Source organism: Magallana gigas, chromosome 3 (assembly GCF_963853765.1).
Source record: "Magallana gigas chromosome 3, xbMagGiga1.1, whole genome shotgun sequence".
In the NCBI taxonomy this organism is placed as follows: Eukaryota; Metazoa; Mollusca; class Bivalvia; order Ostreida; family Ostreidae; genus Magallana; species Magallana gigas.
In genome coordinates, this window is record NC_088855.1 from 6,393,921 (window position 1) to 6,413,078 (window position 19,158).

Genomic DNA, 19,158 nt, shown 5'->3' on the forward strand with positions numbered 1-19,158 from the left:
AGTCAACAACTGTACAGCTCATAGACATATACAATTAATATACACATGTTATAATACATATACTGGTCATTTGAAAAAGGCAAGTTTATACATGAAGTTTACAAAACTGTAATCAAATTCAACAGCATTATAACATGAACTTGTATTATGGAAAATAAAAAGAATTCAGACATAGTTTTATCATTATCCAATTGTAACAACATGTACATGTTGTTTAATAGCAAAATTCATCATGATCGTCGCCGCTCCGCAACTAATTTAGATAATTTATAAAAATGCCCCATTACATTGCCTAATATATCAACAACGACTGCAACTTGCCCCAGATGTTTTAAATGCTTATTAAAACGAGGAGTGCCATTGGATCAATCACACAATTATGAGACATGCGATCTTATAATTTGCTACAAAACTTTTCACAATTTGAGACCATGTTGATGTAAACTTTGCTTATACTGTCCACTTTTTCCAGCTTGGATTTCAAGGAGTTCTTCACTTCTTGTGCTTTACAAATGGGTAGTTCTGGAGAGACACAGATGTCCAGTTCCACTGTTACGTCATAACCCACGTGATATGCAATCACGTGATCCACTGATTCTATATCGGAATGGTTCATGGATATCCAAATTACTTTACTGGCAATGGATGAATCAGCTTTTCTTCCTGTCAGCAACTTGGTTTGATCTTGATGAAAACATTTTCAAATTAACTGTGATTCCACCAGAGAGAGAGAGAGAGAGAGAGAGAGAGAGAGAGAGAGAGAGAGAGAGAGAGAGAGAGAGAGAGAGAGAGTATTTCACACACAGGCACCTGACGTTAAATATTTTCCTTGATGAAAACTATATATAGAGGGTGTATGTTTTTTTTAAATATTTATATCTTTTTATTTCCCCCTATTAAATTACTTTGATTGTTTTAAGTAATATTTACGCATAACACAGAAGACCCAATCACAAAATCTGGTGCGTATGAATTTTTGAACAGTACTTATGTCTAGTTAAGTTAATTCAATCCATTAATTTATTATAATACCAAAGATTATATTCATTGAAAAACAGAATAATAAAATGAAAAAAGTTGCGTAAATAGAATTAGTGCATTGTGCACTATTTTTGTCAGAATAATTCGACGGTTCCAATGGCTCCTCTTTTAATTGCGCATTACTCATATAATAAGGCAGATATTTTGAAAAATAAATCATAATTGCGGAAAGTGAATAAAGGTTATTCCATATATATGCAAAACCCGTTGCAGATATGAGACCACATCTTAAAAGAAATGATGAATTAATGAAATATACATGTATAACGTCAGGTGCCTATGATTTTAAAGTAATTGTTTAACTCGCCTATACACCATTATAGTACATGTATAAGAAATGGTTCGGTGTTTTGATATTATATCGGATTAACCGAATTATTCGATTAACCGCTATCAGATAAGTGGAATCCTATGTACTACGATAAATATTGGCAATCATAACAACTGGACACGTAAAATATGTTTTCATCAGTGACCAAAGTTATAGATCTGGAGAAAACAGACCATGAAGACTTTATGACAGAATACTCAGAAGTATACAAAAGAGCATTTATATTTTCAAAATATTTGTTCTTGAAAGTTGAGGCATACCTTTTCCTGTTATGTACCATGTAATAGCAATGTACAAGGATATGATGATGGCCCCGATCGGGTCAACGTATATGAGACATTTTTCTCCAATTTCCTTCTGGATTTCTCTTGATCCTGATAATGACAAATCGTTAGATGGTATGGCAAGACTGTCAAATTGTCACTGTACATATTCAATACCTGAACATAAACATCTAACCATTCCCGATGTTAGGGACAATTTTGAGTTACAATTGACTGATGTTACCTATGTATCCGCAGACAATGGCCAATGTGTTGGAGAGTACATCATTTCTGTGGTCCTGGGCCAGAGCTTGAACTGTGGGGGTTTTAACGCGACGGCACAGCACAAACAAAACAAACTTTACCACTGAAATACAAGTAGACACTGATTCAGATAGAAACTAATTTAAGATGTCATCATATGTGCTCAAATTTCCAAACTAATATACCATTCATACGACGAAAATTCACTTATGTGTGCAAACTTACACATGAGTAAACTTACCAAGTAAAGTTAATTTGCTGAGCCTTCAGACGTGATTTAAGCACAGTAAGTATAAATCCTAAAATTGTCACTGAAAATTAGGAGATGGGCCACTTCATACTCGTGAATTTTAACGTGGGTGGCTAATTTAGTGGATGCGAGTACTGTGATGCGGTAGTATTTAGGGTTCTGCGTCAATATCCAATTCAGTCACCATTGTTTTTTTTAGTTTAATTGTTCATTCCTTTTGGTTTGACTTAAACATATTTAATTGTATTTCCATTACAATGGCTTTTTGCACAAGTTCGCCATTTCCCTACACATTAAATTTGTGACAAATAGATTTTTGCAAGCAAAATGACAGATATACGGTATCGAAAGTGACTCCATCTACCCTACAGCAAATATATATTTGTATAAATATCAATATAGACAATTCCACTTTAAATGTCTGCTTTTTGGGGCATAATCTTATAAATTTCCTATCGTTTTATTTAGGATGAGTATCTGCTATTCACAAGGTAAAGCATCAACGTTAAACAATAAAATGCTTTCTGATTCATTCGGGATATGAATGTAGCGACATTTAAGAAAAAATACATAACCCGCGTTTGTTTATCGTTTATATTAACATCTTTCTGTAAACCAATTTATAAATTGATTACGAAAAGTGAGTAAAATTCACTAAATTACTGTCAATGTACATAAGTACGTTAGCTAAAAGAAACAGCCAAATCGTCTCCTGTGAGACTTTGAGTCTGACATCATCATGATTATTTCGTGCAGTCCGTGATTTCTCTTAGGTCGCTGTAGATTCAGACCAATCGATAAATATAGGGCGTGTCAATTTCAGTCATGTCAGTTTCAGTCGCTGTAGATTTCGACCAATCGATAAATGGGGCGTGTAGATTTCAGCCTGGCTGTTTCTATAGAGCTATGAATTAACTATAAATTTCTGCAAGAAATAAAGGAAATAATACTTGGTAGATGTAAATATAATGTATTTGGCTAAATCGAAGAGACTCACTGCTGTGTCATATTGTAAATTTTGAATTTACCGAGTGGCAGTAAATATACAAAATTTACAACATAACAACTATGCTGTAAATTTTGTATTTATTGCCACCCAGTGAATTCAAACTTTACATGACAGCTGTATGATGAACCGTGCTCGCCCTGCATATAAGAGGGCTGGAAATTGGTCGAATAAAAGTAGAATAAAATACTTTAAAAGTATATTAACCTCGTTGGGAAGGAGAGCTTTGTATTTGAATATACAGTAAAACACGCTTATAACGAAGTCCCAGGGACGGACAATTTTACTTCGTTATAAGCGTAATTCGTTATATCCGTCAAGTTTACAACATGAAATAAAGTCACGGGGAATGAAAATCATTTCACTGTAAGCGTCAATTCATTATAAGCGTGTTCGCTATAACCGTGTTTTACTGTAGATGAAAATATTCGTAATGGTGATTTACATGTCTAATGATTTTTTTATTCACTAGAAATAGTTTAACCCTATAAAAATGTTTTCTAAAAAATTCCGGTAGATCTGACGAGTAATTTGTAGACCATCCAGTCCCTTTCAAGCAATAACCCACCTATGGTGAAGCCTGCGATAGAGATGGTGAGGTAGTCCACTGTCGGTGGGGGCGTGCTGCCGGAATACAAGGAAACGATTTTACCCACAGCTTCCTTCAGTAGTTGTAGAGACGCCATTCCCATAATTACGGATAAAAGAATCACCGCAAGCGGTTCCAATAGGTGGCGCCCTAGAGTTGAATTAATATTAATTAATTAATAACTTGCATGTAAACTACTAGAAGTTTTAACAGTACTCGTATATCTAATTCGTTTTGTGAATGCTTAATTGGACTAAGTCCATTTAAGTCCATGAACAACTTGAACTGAAACCATTGCCTAGCGAAGATGAACATTCGGTTTGACAGACCGAAGCTCATTCTTACAGATATTACATGTATGTATCAATTTTTTTCCGGATCGAAATGGACGTTTGAATTTTTTGCCATGCACTGGCAAGATAACATGTCAAAACCAGGAAATAATATGAGACATTTGATTCTGCTGACATTTTATGATTTTGATTCTGCTGACATTTTATGATTCAGTCTTGTTGTTTAGAATCCTTCTGAGGGCCAATGAAAAAGAATTTCGTGTACATATGCTTATTAGAAGTGTCTTTGAATGTTCACATTTATCCGTGTCTACTAGATGTAATATTTACCGTTTGGGTATTTGTACCGGTTGGCATTCCGTATAGATTTCGTCGTTACCCAGACAACGAGACCGGAAGCTATATCCACCACGCTATCCACGAGACTTGATATGATGGCCATTGATCCAGACAGCACTGCAGCGGTCAACTTGGCGGCCAGTAAAATCTACAGATCAGAATGACTCTAAGAAATGTACTTGTATGCAAACGGGTTAAAGTGAGGGGGCAGACTTATCCAAAAAACTTGACATGCAAAACATATGTCAATCTACAAAATCCATTTCCATGGAGTGAAGTGGATGAGGGGTTAGATAAAAATTTTAAAAGAAACATAAAATTCAATTGATTTTATTTATATGCATCCTCAAATAAGAAAAATTGCTGCGAGAAATAGTGATCCCCCTCCCAACTCCCACTCCTCCCCCCCCCCCCCCCCCCCCCCCCCGATGGAACGTGCCTGCAATATTCACTGTTGCATGTAAGTCTAGAGAAGTGAACAGGCACAGCCTAAACGAATGTTATTCTGACATACACAGAACTATGTTCGTATAATTAGTTGTATTTAACAGACGACTAAAAATTACATACACTGTAAATTTACGCTCCTTCTGTAAATCCCAATTAAATACCTTAATTCCATCGAATCAAATCTCAAAATAAGGGAAATTTTTATGACTACAATGTAGACATTTCATTATGACAGCACTATCATAAGGTCTCGTTATTTAATACGATGGATATGACTGACTGGGCTAAAATAGATGGAATGACAAGTGTCATAAATCTGTTTTTAATGGGAAACTGACCACATTGACAGCAAAGCTGACTTTTGCGTACAAGGTAGCCTTCTTCCGCAGTTTTGTAGATCGCTCATGCTTGTCGTCTTTTTGTATGTAAACTTCTTCATATCCAGCTATCAGTTTGTCTTGATTTTCATAGAACTTCCTACAACAGATTCATATGTACATGTATCATACCAGATCTCTGTGTATACATACATGTATATGAGAGAGAGAGAGAGAGAGAGAGAGAGAGAGAGAGAGAGAGAGAGAGAGAGAGAGAGAGAGAGAGAGAGAGAGAGAGAGAGAGAGAGAGACCTGGAGGCGTTAGACACTTTGCGTTCTTTATGGACTCCCTTTGAGTTTAGAAAATTATCCAGGCTCACGTTGTTTTCTATGTTGAAAAAATATCATAATGCAAAGTTCAAAGACATTCAATTATTTCGTTGTTTTAATAGAATACTTTTTATAACTTAAAAATAAATTTTATAAGTGTATGTATATCTATAAACCCTTTTGAGGAGTGCCGTTAGGTTCTTTCGGAGACTGGTTCGGTTTCTCAACGGCGACTTCCAGGAAATCGTCCGGTATAAATGTTTTATTCTGAAAAAGACACTTTCATATTATTCATGTTATTTTATCATTGTGATTTACCGGGAAGTAATTTATCATTTAAAGGTCATCAAAACAATGGGGAGAACAAGAAGAAAAAGAAACGCATTTAGAAAACATATTTACAAGCTGGCCAAAGTATGTGGATGAGTTCTCATTGTTTGTTTTATTGTTGAGTTCATCCAAATTGCACGTGCAGAAGTACTCAATCATAGGCGGTTGAATGAAAGTTCGATAAGAGGATTCCAAAACTTTTGTACATCCTGGGCAGTTGTAGTTTTTAATACGGCATGAACATCTATTGCACAGTGCTACGACAATTCCACAAGTAGAACAGTTAATCCTCTCTGTTGGCCAATTTTGTCCGGCCGATATATTTTTATCCATACTTCGAGTAAAATCTTTCTATAAAACACAAAAAAGAAGTGGAACATTTTTATGCCATAGAGAAATACTTTTGAAAATCTCAAATTATTAGATAAACAATTAAAGTTAAATAAAATAAGTTTTAGCAGAACGAGGGAGTAAGTTTGTTCCGTGTAATGGATCATAACAAACGAGAGATAAACAAGATCACCAATATTTAAAACAAGTAAGTTGTAAACATGTAACGTTAAGTGCATGCAGGCATAGTTGAAAAGAATGCATTTAATGATTTCTTTGAATTGGCTAATTTGTCTGTAACAGATAAACTGTTAACAAAACAATGCAGACTTGAGTTAAAAATCATGTGATTTTCGTGTATCGCGATATCGCATATGTATTCACATAATGATCAGCTGCAAACACGATCGCTTATTGAATACATTATTTCATCTTAGTAAGAATTGTTTGTGCAAGTGTAAATTTTACATATGTGTCGTTCGTTTGCACTACAATTTAATCGGTCTGTATACGCTTCAGCCTTTGTTGATATATTTCTATTTATAGATCCCTTTATCAATAGCGCATACACTTATAGTAAATCTATCTCGCTGTTTAGCACAGGGGATGTAGCTCAGTGGTAGAGCGCTCGCTTCGCATGTGAGAGGCCCCGGGTTCAATCCCCGGCATCTCCACAGTTTTTTTTTTATTTTTAAAAAAAGAATTTTTTTCAGTGTTAAAGATATTTTAGTTTGTTTATTCAGTGTAAAAACTCAATTTCATTATTTTGTTTATTTTAAGTAATCACCAGATTTAATGTAATATCATTGTAATTATTTTCCTTAAATCATGTATATTAATGAAAAATAGCTTTACATGTACTTTTCTCTTTGGGTATGGTAAATTCATTGTATAAAGAATCCCCATTCTCCTGAAATTCTTGAATTGCGAAGACACTAGTATTTGTAACATGATTACCTCTATGGTATATATATCAGTTTCACTAATATTTGTAGTATGCAATTATTGCAATGTCTCCACCGTCTAAGATTTCTTTTATTTGGGGTTTCGATCAAAGCTTTTATCAAAATCAAACACCACCCAAATTATTTTTTTGTGAATTTCTTTTAAATATCATTTTCATTATTCGGTGTAAAATGAAAAGAATATAAATAATTAATTATTTATCATTTCAATTTTTGAGAGTTTAAAAGAAAATTTAATTAAAACGCGGTAAACACATACATGTATTTCCATTATATATATATATATATATATATATATATATATATATATGTATATGTATATGTATATGTGTGTATATATATATATATATATATATATATATATATATATATATATATATATATATATATATATATATATATATATATATATATATATATATATATATATATATATATATTTGCTATTTATTTATTTACCATTATTTATTTTATTTTTATTATTGAGGGGAAAATTCACTTTTAAACCTCCAATAAAACTGTATTTGGTTAGTCATTAGGATATCATAATGTACGAAATTAAAAACACAAACAGATCGGACTTTGACAGCTAGATAACAAGGACCACTTATCTCCTCTATCATGTGCGACTATCGGCACAGGGTAACCCGGTAGGATGCATACGTAATACAATCAGACTCAGGAGAAAGTCTATCGGTGCGCTGATCAATGCTTTAATGTTTCATCCTAATATTTCATGTGTTTAATCTTTATTTCCATTACGGATACAGCATATGCTGTCATTCATGCATTTTTCATTTCTCTTTATTTGCAGAGGAAACTTACCCCAGCGCTTTCAGAAGATGACATTCCGAATATTACTGTGCCTCCTTTTTTGTGCCTTTATTTCTCCACTTATAAGGTAAGCGCACATATATATATCCCATGCATGAAAATAACAACATGCATTTATTTCACCTTAACAATGCAACTGAATTCAGTTGAATCCTCTTGGAGTAAGGGACCGGGAGTGAGGGACAGCTATTTCTGTGTCAGCTGACCACGGACCGGGCCCCGGTGACTTTGATTGATGGAGAGCGACGCCTTATACAGCGAATCGAGGCCCCTTTCATAATGGTGTTATATAATGCCGACTATCGCTATTTTATTGTCTGGTAATGATTATGTATTTCTTTGATCACCAAAAAGATAATAATTCTTAAAGTGCATTAACAGACGTGGAGGGGTTCGTGCAGGCCGTTGGGTCGGAGCTGGGGGATATATCGCAGATTTGCTGACCTCACTAGACAATCATTGTGGGTCACCAAGGGACAACATTAATTTTGATTTTCTCCGTGTGTTTTCATCTTTGTTAGCCAAGAGTGACGATGTCTTCCATGGCTGGCAAGGTGACGTTTTCCGCAGAGCACAGTTTTATGAGATACCTTGTAGCATAGTTTTATGCTGACCCCAGTGGGTTTTTTTCTTCAAAGGTTTATGAATTTAGAATTAAGATGTGGTCAGTTGCTTAATTATCGGCGTTGTGTGAGTAATCCCTGATGGGTCAGATCCGGAACCCGTCTTCGACGTTTACGGCCGCCTGGGCTTAAAAAGGTCCTTATTATAACGTTTTAACGCGGCGGAGAGGAAGGGGGGGGGGGGGGCAGTTGTGTCAGAGATAGGAGACTCGGGTTAAGTTTTGTCATCCAGAAGTCGAATAAGCTATTCCAGGCCAATTTGTGGTTATTCATAATTTCTAAAGATTTTGCCAAGCGATGCATGATTAAGGAGTTAATGTTAGCTATCTGTAGCTCACTGGTCTGAAAAAAAAAACTTTGGATGGACGACCAGAGATCTGCACCTATGACGATGTGACCCACCCACCCACCCACACACTCTTCCCGTTTTTCATCAAAAACTTAAAGTACTAAACAAGTATCTGACTACTAGTTAACTTTTAGACTACTATCAACCTTCATGTATTATTAACACCTCGCCTTTGTGTACTACATGTAATAGAAACATGACATGCATGGAACAGTAGCAGTACATAGAGCAGGTTTTGTGCCCAGTTTTTATTTCCATAGTAACCTAGTGAGACATATAGCTGACGGTTGACCCAGATGGACAAGTATATATGTACATGTACTTAATTTCTCAGCATTCATTTTTCTGTGTGATTCAATATTCAATTGGTAAATTTCATTTTAGCTTATACATGTAACTCATTATGGCAAACAATCTCTTGTCTAGTGCGTTAATATTGAGAAGTACGCGCGGGTATATACACAGGTAGATACCATGTTTCAATGCTTAAGTTGACGAATGAAGTCGGCCAGATAGGAGTTGAGAATTTCCATTTCAGAAGATGGGTAAGGAGAGTTTCAGAAGATAGTAAATTAAGAATTTAAAAATGTTGGCACAGTGTGAATTTATAAATACATCTATATTGTCTCGCGATGTTGACAACCATCAATAGGTAGATTGCAAAACTACACGTTCGATCATGAAAATGTGTAACACGCTAGACATTGTCTCGTTCCAAGCTATGATTTCTTACCTCTGTGTGTCGCTTGTTACTTGACTTCTAACATTCACATTTTGGCCAATTCTCTCAAAATGCGTAAGTAAACCACATTATACATAGATAATGAAAAATAAAATTTTGATCTAAATTCTATGAAACTGCGCTTAATTTACACTCATTGTAAAAGAAAGAAGTCCGACTTGGTTTTTCTGTGTAAAACCGCAAAAGAAAAACTGTTTTGTTTTTTTCATATTGTAAGATTGTCGTTTACAAGTACTAAATTTAGTTTATCAAATAAAAGTAACACGACTATACTTTATTTAAATTTGATAAAATTAAACTAATGTTTATTTCAAAACGACTTTAAGTTTACCTAAAAAGTTTTAAGAAAATCTGCCTTATTCATGTAGGTATTTTTAGGGTGGCTGGGCCGCTGGGGGTAGGAGAGTCTAACGTACATTAACTTAAGGATAACAATCAAACTGCATTGTATCATCATACTTAAGAAAGTACATTATGGACACTTATATAAGAAAATTCTGAAAATACTGTAAAAATACTATTTGCTGAAATGTTCAAATTTGCCGAGTAAAACTACAAATGAACATTATAACAGCGATACACAATATTTCATAAAAATAGACATCACTATGAAGATATAAATATAAGCATTATATGCTTATCTTTGGATGACACACCAAGCGGTGCAAACAAATAATCATAAATCGCTACCGCGCGGTATTCAATTTGTTTGCACCGCTTGGTGTGTCATAGGACCGACGACATCCAATTCACCATTGAGCAATGACTTTTATATGTTACAAAATGCTACAAAGCGCCACAATCCACCCAATTTTACATTTCAGTTGTATTTTTTATATATTGATATTGTATTCATTTTGCAGATGTGAGAAATACCCCGAGGATGCGGAGTCCGCGCTACCACTTTTCCAGTAAGTGTTGAAGGGAAATCAGGTGGTGCCATTATTTTTAAATGAAGAAAAAAAAAATAAAAAAAAATAAAATTTTTCTACAAGCAACTCTTGATTTAAGATGGCTCATAATGTTGTCAGCAGTTACGAGATATTTACTTGCTGCACTTGGTAATTGAATTTTTCAGTAAAAAATAATCAAATAATCATGATAGTTATTAAAGACCTTAACTAAATACAAGTTTAAAAGGAACGCTAAGTAATCTTTTCATCCACTAGCTGTACAAAAACCTTTCTTATTTTATATCTTATATCTGTTTTAGAAAATGGAAAAGCGAGCACAACAAAATATACAGAAATCACATGATAGAGCGCAGCAAGTTTAAGGTGTTCTTGGAAAATCTGAAGGTCATCAACGAATTGAATGGCCAGTTCCAGTAAGTGACCGCTCTTAGTATAGGGGGCGCCAAAGTTTCAACCCAGTGTGTCATTTCTTTACAATCACTATAAAATGTCGATTTGATATCATCTGTTATTTTGTCTTATGAATAATACAAAGTCGGTCTTGTTACAATATAGCTAAATAAAGTATTGAGCTATCGTAAAAATAATCAATAACATCCTTTCATACATATTCATACATGAATTCGTTTATTGATGATAACTTTATTCATGTAGCATTATAAACCAGAGTTTGTTGTACTCATTAATAACTATATATCACTAACTATAAATGAAAATGATGAAGCACATTTGCACCATATAAAGTTCAGAAATGGGGAAATTTTGTCACCTTTGAGACTATTTACACCTTGTAAACATGTAAACTTGTAAGTAGAAGTGGTCATGAATCACGGACTGACAGTTACCTGACAGGTATCAATCAGTGAATGACCATACCTGTAATCACTGGTATGTATACCAATTATCGTCTACACTCTACTGACAGAGAAATTACATGTACAAGTTGTATGACCATAAAGCTCATATTGTTTAAATCATACAATAAAATGCTTTCTTTAGTAGTTTATGCGGGTGTAAAGGTACTTGTAGCCAGAATTTCGGGAAAATACAAAACGCACGACAACGACTTAAAAAATGACAGAAATGGTTAGAGGTACATGTAGTTCTTGCTTAACCACAAAAGTCTGGTTGGATGTACCAACGCCAAATCCCGCCATGCCCATTTTCCCTTCAATTTTTGCTATCTTTAATTTTGACTTAATTGGTGTCATCAGTCATCACCTAAAGAAGTTACTATTTTTAATATTGAGTTGTCTTTTGAAGTCTTTCGTTAGTTTTGTTTTCAATGTAGCTAAAATTGCATGTGTAATCCTCGCGTAATAAACCTCAAAAGTATAGAATTAAACATTGATCGTTTAACAGAGTAAACCCCCCCCCCCCTCCTTTAGATACGTGTAGATGATAAAGGTTGTTATTAAATGCCATTAACTTTTCCTAATAATACGTTAATTTTTAAATGATTCAAGGAATGCGAATATCTTTATGTAGACAAATTATTCTTAACTGGTCAGGTGTTTATTCGGTTTTCTCAGTAGCAGTTTTATACTAACAAAAAAAGGGATATTCTTTAAAAGAAGTAGTGGAGAAAGTCGTCATTAATATGAGTATTTAATATATATTTCATTTAAGTATGTACACAAGACTGTAAGTTTTGGAATATATAATGAATTCAATTCGAATGTATTTGTTATTCTGTAAAATATTAAGATCGGTCTGAATGCGTGACTGTCAAAATGTAATAATGTTTTTTGTATCCTAAATTATTATTACTAACATATAATTGCAGAGGTAAGACGACTTTTGGTTTAAACCACTTGGCAGATCTCAGTCAGAAAGAATTCTCTCGCATAGTTTTAATGCCAAAGAGAAGGGCACCTGTCTTTGAGAAGGAAAGGTAAATGATTATTTTGGTTATTCTAATCAGTAAACAATTATTTTATTTAGACGATACCCCGACTTGTAATGCTAAGCTAATTTAGAACGCTTAAAAGAGTACAGTTTGAGAATACATGCATAAACAAAAAAAATAATAATAATAAATAAGTGAAAAAAAACTTTGCTGTACATATTATTTGCTGTGTTAGCAATGACTCGTAGTTTACTGCCCTAAAAATGTGCCTTAAGGTTAAATTCTATGTCCGCATGGTTGAAAACATTTCCTTGTTTGTTTGTTTACAAAAACAACTACAACAACTTGTAATTAGTGCGTTCGTTCCTAATTATTACATAGTTTACTAATTGCCCATAGCGATGTTTCTTTGATAAACAATAAAATTCTTCTTGTACACATGTAACACATCGATGTATCTCTTTTTCTCTGCCATTTGTATCAATGTTCGTTGCCTGTTCATTGCCTACTATTTGCACATAAATTGTTATTTTTTGAGCTTTCAAAACTGACCATACAGAATATCTGTTGTTTAGATATGTCAGAAGTTCACTATCGGGATCTCTTCCCGATTCATTTGATTGGACAAACCAGAGCAAGGTGACAGCTGTCAAAGATCAAGGTCAGAGGATTGTTTTCCATGTACAATGTACTTTTACAAGACCATAACAACTAGTAGCAGTGAATATACTGTCTTTCTAAGTCCTGTACGTTTTGCAAAGCGATCTTGCATTGTCGCAAAAACACTGTTACGAATATTGTTGCAATCATTTTAAAAGCAAATAGTACTAAGGTTCCGCAAATATCTCTTCCTTGATAAAAGAACCCCAAACAAAACAAAGCGATAGAAAAGCGGAATAAAGCGCGGGATAAAGATATCGTGTTCTACTTTCTGACATATACGAAATAACACATAACTGTAGCACTATCTGAGTGTACAAATTGTTCCATATTTCTTTGTGTGAAATTGACTTGTGCAACCACTTAAGGTACCTCACCACACCCAGACTTATACTTTTTAAGGCACTACGTCACAAGATGGCGATTTAACTGTTTTGTTAAATTATTATATCTTTCGATTCGGTTGTATATCGTCGTAGCTTAGTGGTGAAGGTAATGGGCTTCTGAACCCGCAGATCATGAGTTCGAATCCGCCTGGAGCTTTTGTTTATGTTTACTGAATAAAATTTTCGATAAAGTAATTTTTCATCCAAAATTGCACATACATTTGCCTATTTGACATAAATACTTCTTCTCCATTATGATATCTATTATAATCAAGTAATTTTCTGCTGATTTGAGAAAATATTTCAAGGTGTAGTGAGCCACCTTAAGGAACAAGGAATCCTTCTTTGAGTATTATGAGGTGACAATTTCGGTCAGGGCGTGATCAAATCCAATAAAGCCCGAAGGGCTTTATGATCGATTTGATCACGCCCCGACCGAAAATATCACTTCATAATATTCAAAGAAGGATTCTTTATTACTTATATTTATATAATTTTAAGCCATCGTACGATTGAATATTTAGATATAAATAAGCAAACCCCGCTGGCGCCTCAATATGGCGTCATTTGTAGTTATGGGTTATATAGTCCAAAATCGATACGTAGTGTTATCACAGGCAAAGATACTGGAAAATGTAAATATTATCTAATAAAAAAAAGTTCCAGAATATATTGCAAGAAAGCTGTTCAGGAAAGTTTTTAACAATAAGATCATGGTTTCTAAGTGTTTTGTTTAAATTATTTTGCATACTAAGTATTCAGTGATGTTTACAGAATAAATGTAAAACCATCGCGTCTTGTTGCTGTCAGGAATATGATTTTGATGTACAATTTGTTTGATATTTCCGAAACAACCACGAACATTTGTGAGTACATGTTGACGTGGGGAAATAAGATTGTAAATTGAATTGACATTTTATTGCGCTTTTCCTCGATTTTTGGAATCGCCCCCAAATTTTGTGGTTGAAAGTAAGATTCTGCGGAAAACATACATAAATATATCTACAGTGGTGGAATCGTAAAAATGAGCGGATATTTTCACTGAGTTAAATAAAAGTTTTAAAAAGTTCACATTTAATTCTAGTTTAAAATATATCGAAGACATCCCGACACACTCCAGACCCCGTCTGTCGACAGAATTTGTTGCGTTTTATCTGTCAACCCGTTCTATATTAGTGAACTTTTGGAAAAAGGCTTATAGGAGATCGGATAATGTGTATCAAATGTTAATGCTCTCTAGTTCTAAGATGCTGAGGTCTAGAAGGTAGTCAAATCAAAAACTAGTTCCATTTTTGTATGTGTTACACAAAGCTCAATTCTTTTTTTATATGTCACAAAATGCTACAGTTTATATTTTCTATATGTTACAGTTGATATTTTTATGTATGTTGCATAGTGCTCTAAGTTATTACAAAACGCTTTAATAATTTTCTTGTTTGTTTTAGGCGCCGCTGGGTCATGCTGGGCTTTTAGGTATTACTAAGTGAAGTGATAGTTTAAAGAAACTTTTATGTATTGCAATTGCATGTAGAGTTTTTTAAAATATTTTTTTTACAGTTAAGCTGTAATACAGTTTTATATGAATAACTTGACTATGATATCCCTAAAACCAGGGATAAAGAAACAAGAAGTATCTTTTCGGTTTCTGTATTTACTTGCTTGTCTGTATACCTGGCCAAAAAAAAAAGAAACGACTTGAATTGAAGATTTATATTTTCCTTTATAAAATCCAATTAGCGCCATCGGGAATATAGAGGGGCAATGGGCGATGATGGGCAAACCTTTGACCAATTTCTCAGTGGAGCAGATTGTCGACTGTGATGGAATGGAGGATGTTGCCAAGTAAGAAATCACGTGATTTACGAGTGCTACTTTATAATAATAACAACATTACCCACCCCCGAAAAAAGATCGCCTGGTAGAATTAGAAATCGGGGCCTGGATGCGGTTGTCTCCTTCTCCACTAATGGTGAAGTAATAATTGTTACCAAACCATTTGTACCAAAGCACACCGTATTCCGGCAGATCGCCTGTCAGTTACGGTTTTTATTTATAATGATGAGGTGTTTCCGATAGACATAAAACGCATAAAACACGTCGGGCCATGTTTTACTCGGCTCCCCGTATTGACAGAGTTTCAGATTTATATTCTTCAGTTTGACGATATCGATGTTTGTTCTTACATGTTCATTTTTACATAGTTTTAAATGTATTTCATAAAAATGTTATTTGAATTCTTGAAAATAGGAAAAGATTATTAATCCTTCAACTCTAAGCTTGTAATCGATTTGAATATGCTTATGAGACATGCATTCATTTAAACAATAAAATGCTTTCTTTGATGATTCATTCGGGTAAGAAGGTAGCGACATTGCAGGAAAAATACATAACCCGCGTTAGCGGGTTATGTTAATTTTTCCTGCAATGATCGCTACCTTCATAACCCGCATGAATCATCATAACCCGCATGAATCATCAAAGAAAGCATTTTATTGTTTATATTAACATCTTTCTTTAACTAATTAATAAATTGATTATGAAAAGTTTGTAAAATTCACTAAATTACTGTTAATGTACATAAGTACGTTAGCTAAAAGAAACAGCCAAATCGTCTCTTGTGAGACTTTGAGTCTGGCATCATCATGATTATTTCGTGCAGTCCGTGAGTTTACTTAGGTCGCTGTAGATTCAGACCAATCGATGAACAGGGCGTGTCAATTTCAGTCCTGTCACTTTCAGCCGTTGTAGATTTCGACCAATCGATAAATTGGGTGTGTCAATTTCAGTTCGGCTGTTTCTATAGAGCTATGAATTGACTATATTTTTCCGTGAGAAAAAGAGGAAATTATACATGGTAGATGTAAATATATATATTTGTACACGTAGCTCCCTTTGTTTAGGATGCTTAAAGCGAAGGTATTCACATGAATCTAAAAGACGAGAGGATGTTTTTAGATAAAGAAAAATTAACAGACAATTAAAGAACATTACAGTCATAGTAATCCACGTAATCTTTCCAGGGGAGAGGCGGACTGTGGCGTGTTTGGAGGCTGGCCGTTTCTGGCTTACCAATACGTCATGAGAGCCGTGAGTAGCACGATCGATTTATAATACATGTTTTACAACACGTTTTACTCCTGCAGTCGAAAAAGGAAAATTGAGTTTCTTGATATAGATCCCTCAACCTTTGTAAAATAAATATATTTTTTTTAATTTTGCATGCCCCTTTCAAACCTAACAGGGTGGTCTGGAGACATGGGAAGACTACTGGTACTGTTCCGGTCTAGGTGGCGCTCCGGGCACCTGTGAGGTATGCCCCGCCCCCGGATACAATACGACGCTCTGCGGTCCGCCCATACCTTACTGTAACATGTCCCAGAGTTGCGTGACCAAGCTTGACGTCAGCAAATTCCACCCTGGACTGAAAGTAATGTCATGGAAGGCAATTGACCAGGTATTTATAGACGATACATAATAAATAGGTGTTGTATATATATGGAAAAATTGTATGGCAGTCCATCTCTAAATAACGCGAAGGACTAACTTTCATTTGTTTGTGCTTAAATGCATATTGTCCTCTTTTTTTTTTATCGTTGTGCACTTAAAAAAAAAAAACCGAGAATTTACCGGTATTTTATCACCTACTGACTGAAAGTAAAAACAAATAGAGCAAAAAAAAAAAGCAATCTTTAAAATTTTATGTGGCCGTGAAAAGTTCGTTTATGGTTAAGCCTGTCAGTATAAAGCACACTACATTTACGATTGAATTATGAGCATGAAGTTCACGTTCTCTTCAGAATACATTGTGTTTTATAGAACGAGACATCGATCGCCGAACAGCTGATCAAGCTGGGCCCCCTGTCTGTGGCGCTGAACGCCGAGCTGTTACAGTTCTATCACCACGGAATCTTTGATCCGCCCTCATTCGTTTGTGATCCAAAGAATTTAGATCATGGTTTGTGTTTATTGTGCATTTTCCATGCATGTCTTATGATATTTTCATGCAGATGAATATTTTTCGCACAGATAAATGAATAAATACGAAGAAAGTTGTAATTTTGAGATATTATTTCATCAGAAGATTTATTGACTGCATATTTATACCAGTTGAAAGTTAAAGACATTTGGAGTAACCACTGCTTGTCTGTTTGTTTCAGCTGTGTTGCTGGTTGGATATGGATCGGAAAAATCTATGTTTGGAACAAAAGACTACTGGAAGATCAAAAACTCCTGGGGTCCAAAGTGGGGCGAGAATGGGTACTTCCGAATGCTCCGCGGGCAAGGAAAATGTGGAATCAACACAGCAGTGACCTCCGCCGTACTAGCCCAGATGTAGAGTGACCACGCGACCATTGGCCACGGAATGACTCAGAAACCGAACAACGAAGTCAATCATCATCATGATTGCCTAGATCATGTTTGCTTTGCTAATGTGTTCTTTTTTTGTATTCACTTTAGGCTTACTTTTCATAATTAAGGAGACTGTAACAATATTGTTTCATGTGCACATTTTTTAGTACAGTTTGATATGCATGTTGAGGGACAAAAATGATGTCCCTCATTACAGGCTTGCAAGTGCTATAAGTGTGTTTACATTGTTTTATAACTATTTAATTATGACTTGTGGGTGTTATCATACTATTGGCAGAAGTATTACTAGATTGTTTTGTTTTCAACTGCGTGCAAAAACTAATTATCATGAAATGATATTTTCACTAATTTGTTTATAAATTAAAGCAGATCAGAAATATATTACCTATTTGCCATCAGAATATTCATTTAATAAACTGTTACGTTTTCACATTTACTTCTTATTGTTATTTTTTAAGTTGTTCAATCCATTTCTATAATTAATAAAGACTATAGATGGAAACTCTTCAGATGACCAACTACATCATTGTATTGTTAGGACTAGTTCACGCGGCCAATGAACAATTGCAGAAACAATTTATATTTTCATTCTAGACATTTGGAATACTTAAACAATAAAATGCTTTCTTTGGGGATTCAGTCGGGATATGAAGGTAGCGACATCCAGAAAAAATACATAACCCGCGTTAGCGGGTTATGTATTTTTTCCTGCAATGATCGCTACCTTCATAACCCGCATGAATCATCAAAGAAAGTATTTTATTGTTTATATTAACATCTTTCTTTTAACTAATTAATAAATTGTTAATGAAAAATTATTAAAAATCACTAATTTACTGTTAATGTACATAAGTAGGTTAGCTAGAAGAAACAGCCAAATCGTCTCCTGTGAGACTTTGAGTCTGACATCATCATGATTACTTCGTGCAGTCCGTGATATTTTGTAGGTCGCTGAAGGTTTAGACCAATCGATAAACAGGGCGTGTCAATTTCAGACCTGTCAATATCTTCTCAGTTTCAGCCGCTGTATATTTCGACCAATCGATAAACGGGGCATGTATATTTCAGTTTGGCTGTTTCTATAGAGCTATGAATTAACTAAAAGTTTTCGTAAGAAATAGAGGGAGTAATACCTGGTAGATGTAAATATGTGTAAATAATGTCTTGCATGTATTAACACCGTTGTGGAAAAAATATAAACCTAACAGAATTCAATAACTTTGAAACTTTGCAGCGACTTCTTTTATTCCTTTTGCACGTGAGGAAATGTTCATCAGTTAAAGACTAAGTTATCATTAATTCATTGTTTACTTCTTAAAATGTTTCATATGT

At 34.5% G+C, this 19,158-nt stretch overlaps 2 protein-coding genes and 1 non-coding gene across 4 annotated transcripts; 2 read left to right on the top strand and 1 right to left on the bottom strand.

Moving 5' to 3' along the window:
* Positions 1–111: 111 nt before the first annotated feature.
* LOC105340579 (uncharacterized) lies at positions 112–8,133 on the bottom strand. Its single transcript, XM_034483358.2, has 10 exons — positions 7,924–8,133; positions 5,876–6,154; positions 5,650–5,740; positions 5,456–5,531; positions 5,165–5,303; positions 4,368–4,524; positions 3,724–3,894; positions 1,880–2,002; positions 1,633–1,746; positions 112–684 (listed from the first exon to the last, which is right to left on the bottom strand). The coding sequence occupies exons 1-10, from the start codon at positions 7,945–7,947 to the stop codon at positions 395–397; spliced, it is 1,464 nt and encodes a 487-aa protein (XP_034339249.2). The 5' UTR covers positions 7,948–8,133; the 3' UTR covers positions 112–394.
* LOC105344064 (cathepsin L) lies at positions 6,189–18,262 on the top strand. 2 transcript variants are annotated; one of them, XM_034483359.2, is made up of 12 exons: positions 6,189–6,341; positions 7,913–7,999; positions 10,510–10,557; positions 10,860–10,973; positions 12,347–12,454; positions 12,985–13,070; positions 14,901–14,928; positions 15,193–15,297; positions 16,476–16,542; positions 16,697–16,909; positions 17,272–17,410; positions 17,613–18,262. In XM_034483359.2, exons 2-12 carry the CDS (start codon positions 7,941–7,943, stop codon positions 17,789–17,791), a joined length of 1,146 nt encoding a protein of 381 aa, XP_034339250.2. In that variant the 5' UTR covers positions 6,189–6,341; positions 7,913–7,940; the 3' UTR covers positions 17,792–18,262. The 2 variants fall into 2 exon arrangements, with proteins under 2 accessions (XP_034339250.2, XP_011449944.3); XM_011451642.4 differs by lacking the exon at positions 6,189–6,341 and adding an exon at positions 7,663–7,794.
* Positions 6,736–6,807, top strand: Trnaa-cgc (transfer RNA alanine (anticodon CGC)). The gene has a single exon. It is a non-coding gene; the product is annotated as a tRNA-Ala (tRNA).
* Positions 18,263–19,158: the final 896 nt, after the last annotated feature.